The sequence below is a fragment of the Rhinopithecus bieti genome, unplaced genomic scaffold, assembly GCF_001698545.2.
Source record: "Rhinopithecus bieti isolate Rb0 unplaced genomic scaffold, ASM169854v2 scaffold_13017, whole genome shotgun sequence".
Lineage (NCBI taxonomy): Eukaryota > Metazoa > Chordata > Mammalia > Primates > Cercopithecidae > Rhinopithecus > Rhinopithecus bieti.
The window spans coordinates 682221-694652 of NW_016807377.1; the positions used below are offsets into that span (position 1 = coordinate 682221).

A 12432-nucleotide genomic window follows, 5' to 3' on the forward strand; every position below is an offset into this window, starting at 1 on the left:
CCAAAGCCGTGACTGGGCAGCTGCACCTGTGCCCTTTGGGTGGGGCTACCACCCTGCCAACTCAGACGCAGGCAGCTTCCACCTTTTCCCAGCTTCCACTGGCTCCACAGAGTGCAGATCCCTGGCCATGCCTCCCCTGCTACAGCTGGTGTCTTTGCAGCAGCTGCTCCAGATGGTCTGCTGCTGCAATCGCTAATGTTAAATAGATCCACCAAATCTCTTTTAGGGAGATATTTAGAATTACAGTATTCTATTTCTCCTTAAAGCCTGTTATGAGCCATTAACATTTTAAGGCTTATACAGAAACAAACGCATTTCTGAAGGAGGAGGAAATGGGACAGAAGTAACATATATTAAATTTTGATTCTTACGTGCCATGTAGTGGTATCTTATTTAATCCCTGTGACAATTTATTGTATGGGCATTATTAATATGATTTTACAAACCCAGATTTGTTAAATATTTTTTCCCAAGAATACAGAATTAGTAAGTGCAATTTAAATTCAAATCTAGCCCAAGACCATATCCTCTACTCTGAAATTTCACTGTGTCCCTAAAAGCTAAATAAACCTTTCAGGGTGGGAGGGATGGGTGTAAAGATAACATCAAGAGAGGAATGATCTCACTCTACACTGAAATAGTTTTAACATAAAGAAAACACTATAAAATAAGAAAATAAGGGAAAACAACATATAAAGAAACTGAAGTAGTAATACATTTGAGTAGAAAATCTGCTTTTAATAGAAACTTCAGCTTGATTTAGTTATATTTACAGTGTTCCAAATTATTATCTACAAGCAAAGTCATCCAGAAAATTAAGGGAGCCATATATGATAAACATAAAAATTAGAATTTTGACAGAATAAAATAAATAACATCTAGTAATTACATTAAGTATGTTTTCAATCCCATGGTAAGCTATTAAAAGTACAACAACTGCTCAAAGCATGCTGCCAAATTTCTTCAAAATGACTTGTTTTGAAATGTTGACTAAGTATCTCAAAACTGTATATCATCTTTAGTATAATTAAACATTCTTCAGACCAAAAGCATAGCTTTTTCTTGTGTTCTTAGACATAAATTGTATGTGACTTTCTCTTCCATATTAGGACACATAGGATTATCCATTTGAAAACTTAAAAAAAAATTTTTAAGTTTCTACCACTTATATAAGGCTTTATAGTTTATACATCGCTTCTACCTAATTATAAAAAATTAGCCTATTAAGAAAAGTTTAATCTTAAAATCCCTATTTTTCATTGTAAATGTTCAACAAATAATAGATATTTATGCATTCATAATTTTTTTACTTAACAAATATTTAGTGAATCAACTTCATGAATGAATAAATGAATAAATTCATTTCAAATTGGTTATGTAACTTTTAAAGATCACTTGAGAAGTGGCCACACCTAAGTCTCTATTTTATCTTCTGTTTATTCAGGGAGGTCATAACCTCTAGAAACACAGATACATGCATGTAATAAGTGGTTTGTTGATATCTGATAGAAAACAGGATGTGTTCAATAACATATGTTCAATGTGCTGTTCTTCTGTAGTAAACATAGTTTACCAGCGTTGCAATGAACATGGTGCATCAACATAGAATTCACTCTAATCCCAACACGTGCTTTGTCATGCATTGCCTTAGGAGATTGATTTTGCTATTTCTCTCTGAAAAGACTTGTAGCATATGATGTTATCCTCAAGAAGAAATAGTGTTCTAATCCATAATATTATGTTTATTTTCAGAGTTGATGGCCACTCTCTTATTTGTTGCTTCCCCCATCAAAGCTGCTTCATTTCTTACATTCCCACAAGTATAGGAAATAATGGGCTATCCCCAGTATAGGGGAGTCTACTTCAAAAGAGAAGGAAGCAGTACCACGCTGAATGCCTAGTAATTTCCATGCAAGAAAAGCCTTATGACAGAGTTTATTTCAGAAACTTGAAATCAGTTAATTCTGTTTTTGATTCTCTGTTATCCTTGGCCACCCTCCTTTGCCCCATACTCATCAAAATAAAGTCTTAGCCTGAACTTGTATTGTTGAATATTTTCCAGATCTTTGCACCATGCTCTATGGGACTGGAACTTGATTGGCAAATTGATTGTTCTTCGGTGGTATTAAAATAATACTTTATATGTTTTTTTTTTTTTTGGTCTTATTTGAAATGAGTACCTCCTAGAAAACACTGGGTCCCTGTTAGCCTCCTCCAGAGGAAGCTGTTGCTTCTTTCCATTGCTCTGTGCCAAGCACCATGAGTTAGCATCAACATTCTACCTAAAATTCTTTTTTTAAGGCTCCTACCATTTATTGTTGTTCTGTTCTCATCCTGGTCACTACAGTCTTACCAATCACTTTTCTTCATTCCTGTGAGATGCTTACATCTGGCTCACTATTTTCCTCTCCACCACAACTATTTTCATCAGAAAATTTTAACTCCTACTTGGGTGACTTATCCAATATCCTGCCATTATAATTCCTTGCTTCTCAAATCTAGTTATTCTCATAGGCTGTATATATATTTTTCTTATCAAATGTGAAATAGTATCCAACTCTAAAGTCTCACATTACTGTAATCTGCTATCTGTCACAAACCTCCTTCCCTTAAAATTCCTCATTTTCTACTAAACCTGCACTTCGGTCTTGTTTTGGTACCCAGACACTTGATTACTTGTCCACCTCTAAGTGAGTAAGACCACAGCTAGTTTATCCTTCACTCTAAGGTCTGTGCTACACCGAAACAGTGATGCTCAAAGTGGAGTTCTCAAACCAGCAGTATCAGCATCAACATCTCTTGTGAATTAGTAGAAGCACAGTTTCTTTGGGCTCCATCCTAGATCTACTGAATCAGAAACTCTGATATTGGAGCCCAGCAACCTGTGTTTTAAAAAGCCCTGTGGCTGATTCTTATACACTCTAAAATTTAAGAACCACTAATACAGAGCATGAATTCAACCACTCCCTTGCCAGCACCTTTAACATCTTTGGGTGGCAAAGAGCACTCGAACATAAATAGATCATTATTTTATTTCAAACCCTCCCATGTATAAGATTTCTAACAATTCACCAAGTTCTCCAGCTGTATCCAGCATCTACCTTCTATATACAACCTCTACCTTCAATCCAAATATTCTTTTAGTTCGTATTCATCTAAATTTTAATACTGAAAAATGTTAAATGCCCATGACTTGATCCTTCCAAAGGTGTTTTGCTTAGAACCATCCTCTGTGAAGGATGCTGAGCAATGCTAGCTTCCTCAAGATGACCTATACAGGAAAGGGTGAAGAGAAAATTTAAACTCAGGTCTAGCAGAATATAAAATCCATGCTTTTTTTCCATTTTGCTGCAGAATGTATGAAATGACAACCAAATCAATAAGCCATTTCATTCTAGTTGAAGTAGCACTTAACCAATGAATGCTTTATAGGATTTTTAAAAGTGAGTGTTCTGTAAAAATCTGTTATAAAATAACTTTGGTAAATATCAGGTTAAATCATTTTCCTTAGCTTAGGACTTCTATGAATGTTTAATGTGATGTTGTATATTTTGATCCTTAAAAAATCAGATATAGTATGATGTTGTCCAAAATTATTTGACCAATAACCATTTGTTTGTGAATCATCTAGATTAACATCTTGTAGGGCTAGTGTTCCAAGAGATGCTGTGGAAACTTTGAACTTCATCTATTTCCATTCTTTTCCAGACAAGTGGAATTGGTTATCTTTCTTATTTCATCTGCTTTCACCCTCTGTTTTATTTTGCCACTCTTTTGAACTAGAATAGTCATGCCCCATTTCCCCACTAGGCACTACTTTTTCCTTCCTTCAAAGATAGTCTTATATTCTTCTGCCTCAGGGCTGGGTTCAGAGGAATCGCATTTAGCCTATAATGCTATGAACCAGACAATATAATGTGTTTGCATATATATGTGTACACACATATATATACACATATATACATACACAGACACACACATATATATACTGCCTCATGAAATTATATAGCTTGATAATATGATAGTAATTTATAATTTTATAGCATCACAATAAGTAGCATGTACCTGTCTGGGGCTGAATAAGCTGTGTTAGGGGAGCAGTCTGCAGAGCAGACCATGGCTTTCCTGCCTAACCCACCCTGGGCATCACAATTATGACTGCAATTCTTATGGGATCTTCACACAGACTATATGCATATCCAGAACACTATCTGGAGGGGCATTTTGCCTTAGATTTTATTGGAAAAATTACCAGAGGTTTAAGTGGAAAATGACTGAATAATGGAATGAGGATATACATACTACTAAGCAGTTAAAATTTAGAATTGCAGCACACTACATACTATAAATATGGTTTTGATATTCATTTCAATTAATCTTCACTAGAAATTGGTTAAAGTGCTAGGGAATGGTATTTAATCAATGATTTTTTTCTGGCCTGGCATATTATCTCTGTTTCTTTCATTGTGCAGGTTCTGCAGATCTTCTTCTTTGCGTTCCATGCTCTTCTTGTCCTACACTGGTCTACTCTGGTATGTTTGCTCAGGGCACTTAATATGAATGTCAGGTAACGATGGGTACCTTCTAAAACTGCTCAGGATTTGTATTAAAAAAATACATAGTTCTCATGACCTCTAATGAGAATAGGATTTTCTCCAAGTAACTGCATAAGATTATAAGATTTCCTGAGAGAGAGAGACAGAGAGAGAGAGAGAGTGTGTGTGTGTGTGTTTCTGTGTGTGTGTGTGTTCTATAGGTTTTGGAGTTCTCATTTAGTCTGCATTCTCCCTTGCTAAGGTGGGAGGATGGGGATTTTAAACCCTTTCTCCTCAGTGGGAAAAAATAGTATCTTCTAGATATATATGGGCTGAAAAACATATTCTCCCACATATAGGCCACGGACTCTATGATGCTATTATATATCCCCTGCAGTTATAGGATCTCAGAACAATTTCATGTCCATGAATATGAGGCTATTTTATGAACCGGATACACAAAGATAAAATATAAATCACTTTGTCATCTCTTAAGTATTTTCCAGAGAAAAGCAAAGGTGTTGAGCTTGTCCTTACCGCTCACATAATCACAGAATATCAAACTGGAAAGAATTTAGAACCAGCCACTCCTTCCCTAAATAATGCTCGCCTTTTCTCTGCAGTACCCCTGCCAGTACCCCTGTAGTACCCAGACTCTACATAAACACCTTGAGTAATGGGGAGTTTACTGTTACCCTTGTCTGCTCATTTAATTTTGCTCTGCTGTAATTGCTCTTGACTCAATAATTCTGCATTAGGACATTACCTGAATAAATAATTTCTTTAATGTACTATGGTATAGCTATCAGAATGTTATGTTCATTGCCATATGTTTTATAATAAAGCATGAAACATATTTTACAAGAAAACATGGAAAGCATGTAAAAAATAGAAACAACCTAATAACCAAAAAAGAGATTGATTAGAAAAATTATAGCAATCTGTACATTAGAAAGCTATGAATTCATTATGAAGGATGAGACATATATTAAGGATATAGGTACAGAACGATCACATGGTTCTCTTCCTCAGCCTGTCAAGTGCGCTTTGTATGATGTACAGGCATACTGCTGTTCAGTTCAAGAGCTCTAACCAAGTAAATTGTCACTCATGTGATTCATATTTAAAACCTATAATGGATCAGTAACTACTGTCAGAGAATAGCACATGTCATTATCATGGGTGATACAGCACCAATCATAGGTTTTCTCATCATGGAACTTGCTAAATTGTGGAGAAGACACACAGTGAACAGCTATTTACAGAAAAATGCGCTGATGATGATTATAGAAGTATGAGGATAAGTATGCACATCAGGAGAGTTCTGTCTTGACTAGTAGTCAAAGGGTCAAGAGAAAGTAATGTCTAAGAGGGAGGCCTAAAGGAATGAAAGATGCAGTTGATAAAAGAGTTAGCTGGGGTTGGTTGGAGTAAGTTAAGCATTCCAGATAAACAAAAAGTGTGTGCAAAAACAACCAGACTCTCCCTCTCTTTCTCTTCCTCTCTAACTTTTCTCCCTCTCTTGCATCAAATAAATATTTACTGAGCAAATGCCACACACAAAGCATTATTTCAGGTCCTGTGAGTAAGATGGAGATTGAAGGACTTCCTTCAAAATGTTTATGGTCTACATTGGCAAATCAAAAACATTAAATATAACTATGGCACAAAGCAGAAAAAACATGTAAAATATGCTAGAAACATGACTATTTCCCTTGCCATTTATATTAGTCTGTTTTCACACTGCTATAAAGACATACCCAAGACTGGGTAATTTATAAAGAAAAGAGATTTAAGTGCCTCACAGTTCAGCATGACTGGGAGGCCTCAGGAAGCTTACAATCATGGCAGAAGGCAAAAGGGAGGCAAGGCACCTTCTTCACAAGGCAGCAGGAAGTTTAGAAGTGCCAAGTGAACAGGGAGGAACTCCTTATAAAACCATCAGATCTCGTGAGAACTCACTATCTCAAGAACAGCATGGGGGAAATCGTACCCATGATTCAATTACCTCCACCTGGTATCTCCTTTGGGATTATGGGGATTGTAATTCAACACGAGATTCGGGTGAGGACACAAAGCCTAGCCATATCACCATCTAATGTGATTAGAATTTTATACAGATATCAGATATTGATATATAGGCTGCAAATATGATTAATAGAGGTAATATTCTAATGTCAATATCCTTGTAAAAGTTCATTGCAATAGAAGAAAGCATTAAAATCGCAATTTTTCTTTTTTAATATGCTATAATGTAAACATGTTATTAAGCACATTTTCTTCTGTCTCATTTCTCCTCTGCAGGTTTGTGAAACAGACAGAAGAAGTTGCAAGTGGTCCTTAAAGAAATTGCAGTTATTCAAATCCTTATGTATAGTTCTAATTTTATTTACTATGTGTAATCATTTAGAGAATGGTTATTTTTATAATCTCAATAATAAACAAGTACTATTGTAACCAGGGGGTGCCCAAGTATGTAATCAGAGAACACTAATCCTGGCAAAGGATTGTGAGGTCGTCAGGAGGCCAGCTGCCTTTTGGCATGGTTAGTGTCCTGGGTTTAGATTACTTTATACATAGTTATTAAGATTAATATTTGATATATTAAATATTGCCTGATTCAAATAACTTTGCTTAAAATTTTTCTGTATTTTAACTTGTCTAGGGTTTTCTACTTCTTCTATTTTTATAATATTTTCTCATTTTTTAGATTACTAAACATTATACTTATCCACATGTGCCAAGATGTGCCATTTAGGTCTCTGCAGAAATCAGCTGTTTGGTATCATCACCTGCCATATATGTTGTGTGCAGCAGCAGTAAGAAGTATATTCTCCACCACTGCTCTTTCTCATGATTATTTTCTCCATTCCTATTAAAACGAATAATTGTTATGTTAATTCAATAAAGCAAACCAATAAGGAATGAAATGCATGGCCCAAAACATAGAAAATGAAAATCGTTTGACCATTTATGCAATTATTGAATCCAATTAAGATGATCCATTTTAAATTTAATATATGCTCGCTTTTGGAATGTGTTATGCATTGATGCTAAGTGAATGGATCTAAGTAAATCTATTGATATCTCTACTGTCTATTTTATTTTATTTGTCTTAATCTAAGTTTGCTTTCTGTTCTTTTATGCTTTAAAGTAATTTAAGCTTTCATAAACTTAAATTACAAAACTATATAACAAGGAACTATATCAAGGAAACAAATGTTAAAGGCCAGAGCATGGATAAAGAATTTTTAAAAATTCAGATTGTATAAATTAAGTCAATTCTCCTAAATCAAATAATGTAACCATCTTTCTTTACACTTACCATTTTCTTGTGTATAGAAACTCATGTGACACATTTTTATAAAAGTGTTATGTTTTAAGGTAAGGAAAAAAGGAAGGTTTAGGAAAACAGTAAAATTTTTTTTAATCAGAAAGGAGAGAAGGCAAGAAAGTAAGTTTAGGGGACCAGAACATTCCTTCTATTTAAAACTCCTTGCCATGAGGAATATTTCTTCAAAAAATGTTTAACTGAGGATCCAAATGCTTTTTCTATTAGAAATATTCTTTCTTTAAAATATGTCACCCCTAATGCTTTCATCTGAGCTGCACTTTCCTCCAACCACTGCCTGGTTGGTTTTCGTCCTCCTCTTGCTCACTGAGCTTCTCTTGGGAATAGTCACCCTACTAAGTGCCTCATCAGCCTCAAGAGTCAGATCCCCCAGGATATCAGGATGTGTATTGCTGAAGGTGCTGTCAAAGATAAAGAAAACCAGGCACCAAGGGAAGTGGTAAAGACAAATTTTCATTAGTCATAAACTATTGCAATAGAGAAGTAGGTCCTGTGTGAAGTGAACTGAACTATGATTTGTGCAGAGGTGGCTAGGACTCATAAAGGAAGGATGAGGAGCTAGGGATGGGGAACAGCAGGGACTCGAGCAGAATCAGGGAAGTGGACATTTACAAAATGTGAGAGAGTGGGGTTGGTCCACATGGAGCCATCTGGGTTTGCAAACTGGCATTTATCAAAGTTAGATTCCTACCCTCCCTCTGAGACTGGGAGACAGGGACCCTATTCAGGAGTTGGCTGGAGCTGGTACAAAACAGTAAATTGTTTTGCAGCCCTGAGCTTTCTCAGTCAGGAACTTATGGCGCTGGAGTCATCATCCTAAGGATATGCCCTTGAGCTGTTAGAAACCATGTTAGTATTTGTTCACATCTTTGAATGTGGGGGATGGGGGTGGATGAAATTGTTTATGCTGACATTGTGGTTTTAGGCCAAGGTTGAGGGTTAGTTGAGAAGAGGACTCAGAGGAGCTTGGCTGGTGTTTAGTCAGGGAGAAAATCTTCATCAACGGCTATGAGGCAGGGCACACACGTGCACACACACACACACACACACACACACACACACACACACACACACACCAATCTCTGCTCTCTTTTCTTTGTCAATGCCTTTAACCATTTCCAGAGGCCAAGGCCAGAGGTCAAGGTCAGTGAAGAGCTAAATACCAAATCAGGAAATTTCTCCAGGTTGCTTGCCAATCTTTTGTTTCAAATGTCACACATGAAACCTGAATCTCTTGGCACCCCTCTTGGCTCCCGTGACTCTTTTTGCCTCTTTTGGGTTTCTTAACATAGCTCCAGAGTTACTGTAATGATGAGACTTGAAAAACCTTCACTAAAAGGGCTTCTCAAAATGTTCCTCCAATTACTTCAGTATCACTGCTGTGAACAGATGACTTTGGACCCCATGTTATGCTATGGCCTCTGTGTGTCCCTGGAGCTGGCTGAGGTAACTTCTGACCTTCTGGACCTGGAGGCCATCACAGTCTAGTAGGGGAAACACACATATGAGCGTATAATTTAAATAATATGTTGGAGTGTGCAGTGACAAAGACATTTACAGGCCAGACTACTGTGGGAGCATAAAAGAACAGTTGTGAATACATCTGAGACCTGGACTTGGAAGTAAGTTGTGGGATGTGTAGGAAGTCAAAGAAGGCTTCCTGGAAGAGATGATGCCTCAGCAAGTCGTTTAAAGATGAGAGAGAGTCAATGGAGCAATGAAGGTAGGTAGGAGGGTCTTAGTGGGAGCAACAGAATAAACCCAGTACAGATGTCTGAGCGGCCAGAGTGTGCATGGCAATGAGTGCAATAGATGCATGACATTTATTACTAGTGCAGATAGAGTGTGATATGATATGGTAGTTGATGGGTAGAGAAATGAGCAGGGATTGGGATGAGGAAATTCTCATATGCCACCCCGTAGTCTTCAACTCTGGCTGTTCAGCAGAATCCCAGATGCTCAGGCCCCACTCTCTGGGACTGAGAATTCAGTTGGACTGAGAGGGATGCCAATCATTCATATTTACGAAAAAGCTTCTCACTTGATTCTAACGAATAGCCAAGCATGAGAGCCATAGCTGAAGAGAGCTACCAAAGATTTTCAGCAGGGAAGAGGAGAATGACACTATTGGACAAACAGTTAGATGAGCTCACCTTGGTAGCTGCAAGTAAAAACGCAGTAGTAGGTGAAACAGGAAATGGGCAAGCCTAGAAATAGGCAAGCCTGGAAATGGGGACACTAGTTAGGAGGCTGTTGCAAGAGTTAACATAACACAATGAAGGTCTATTTAGGTTTTTATTAGCGCAAACGATGGTAAAGGTCTAATGGTTGTTGGGATATTCCAGAAACAGGGAACAGATAGAACCAAAACCCATTTAAGGGTGGTTCTTGTGGAATTGGTGCACATAGAAGGGAAGGGTAAGGTAGTTTTCAAGAATGCCTCTTGGGTCTATGGCTTGGGACTGGGAGTGGTGATAGGACAACAGAAAAAAAAAAAAAAAAAAAAGGAGATTTGGTGCCGGGGATGTTAACTTCCATGTAGGTATGTTGAGATGGAGCTACCTAGAGGACATTTGATCTAAAATGTTCAGCAAATATGGGGGCCAAAGTGCAATGCTGAAGATACAGACATGTCATTCATAAGCATATACGTGTTTGTGAAAATGATGAAATTTATGCACATTGCCTGAGGAGAGCCTATGGCTTGAATAGATGTAGCCTCTCTAAGGAATATCTAGGTTTAGAGGTCAGGAAAAAGGAAATGGCAGAAAAGAGCCAACAAAACGTCTCCAGAAAATAGAAAAAAGAGAGAAGATGTCATAGCTAGGAAGACAATAGAAAATCATGATTTTATGCTCTTTTCATAGAAATTTTCCCAGTTAGATTCAAATCTCCATCTGACACTGTATGTACTATATTCTTCCTAAAATATACTCTTATAAAAAAGCGGCATATTCTTCCTTTAGCTGGAAGGCCAAGAAAATGTTCATCTTGGATGGACCCTCTAGGAATGAGAGAGGCAGGAACTGTGACTATCCTTGTATGATATCAGTACCAGGGTACACCCAGACAGAGAAAAGAGAAAGGTCTTGTGAACTGACTATTGCTCTTCATCTCCTTAGAAAAAGGGGATACCTCATCCACAGAATGTCAGATCCCCCACTCTGCTTCATATAACACTTATTCAACAAATACTGACTGAACAGCCACTATGTGTCTACTATTGTATTAGATTCTGGGGATCCAGCAGTAGTAGGACATACACAGTCCTTGCATTCATGGAGCTGGGTGGCTAGTGTGGGGACAACACTGACAGTCAGTTACAGCAAATCTTAAGAACAAAAGACAGGATGCTAAGAACCCACACCTGAGGACCATCTCATCTGCTTTGCAGATAAAGAATCTTGGGCTTTGGTTACCCTGTTCAATCTAAAGAATGAGGTTTATTTAGTTGAAATTTAGGAAGATTGAGGAGAGTTGGGAATAGGTTCGAAGAAAGGAGGTGAAGAATATTTTGAGAGAACAGCCTATATCGAGATTCAGTTACATAGATGAGCATGGCATATCAGCTGAAATGAAATTTGAATATGGCTGGAACACAGGGAGATGCACGCTGTTGCCAAATAATGTAGTGGGAAGTTAGTAGCAGCCAAACCATAAAGGCTGTTAAAAGCTATATTACATTCAGAGGGTAAGAGAAACACATGGATGTTTTAAGCAAGTAAATAGCAGGAACTGCATTTTAGAAAGACAATTCTTGGATCCACGGTGGAAAATGAATCGTAAGGAACAAAACTAGAGGCAGGGTGAATGGCTAGGGTACTCTTACAGTAATCAACATTGGAGATGCAGAACTGCATAAATAGAGAAATTTAGACAGTGAATTGATTAAAGATGGGAGGGAGGAGTCACAGATAATGGTGAGATTTCTGGCCAGAACACCTGGCAGTGAAATCTGTTTAGAATGAGGGGAAAATGTTGAGTTCATTTGGGGACATCTGAAATTTAAAGAGACTGGAGCCATATCCAAGATTCTAAATGTCATCAACATAAAGACCGTCAAACAGTGCATAATAGAAATCAAGGCAATAGATAGCATCACCCAATGAGAGTCTGCAGTGAAAAGAGATGTCTCCGGAACATACCGGCACTTAAGAGACCGAAAAAGTGCTTTCTAGAGTAAAGATTTTTTGTACACTTGATAGAGTGGGTGGCCCACACACTGTTTCTAGGAAGCAGAAGGTCAAAATCCTTGCACTTTGAGGTCCCCGGTTCGTGTAAGCACAGCTGGATTTCAGGGGAAAGACAGGCATGTTCATTTGTTCAACAACCTTTAGTAGTCTGGTTTAATGAGGCTGTAGAAATTTCCTGTGGGTGGATGAAATTAAAAAAAAATTCCACGTGAGTAGGAGAGGGGGATGTAAAGAACTTAGAATTTCCCTTATTTAGAAAGTAAAGGTAAGGAATTGTCAATTTGGGATCTTTTCAGTCAGCGTGTGGAAGCATCTGCTTGGGAATTCCTTTTTCTTTAGTTAATAGTGATGA

At 37.5% G+C, this 12432-nt stretch overlaps 1 protein-coding gene across 1 annotated transcript in view; it reads left to right on the forward strand.

Moving 5' to 3' along the window:
* Positions 1–7628, forward strand: part of CUNH8orf34 (chromosome unknown C8orf34 homolog) — a 478644-nt gene extending 471016 nt beyond the window's left edge. Inside the window, exons 13-14 of the mRNA XM_017881532.1 lie at positions 4473–4532; positions 6840–7628. Of these exons, the coding sequence (XP_017737021.1) occupies positions 4473–4532; positions 6840–6847 (68 nt within the window). The 3' untranslated portion in view covers positions 6848–7628. The remainder of the gene's footprint in view (positions 1–4472; positions 4533–6839) is intronic.
* The last annotated feature ends 4804 nt before the right edge of the window (positions 7629–12432 follow it).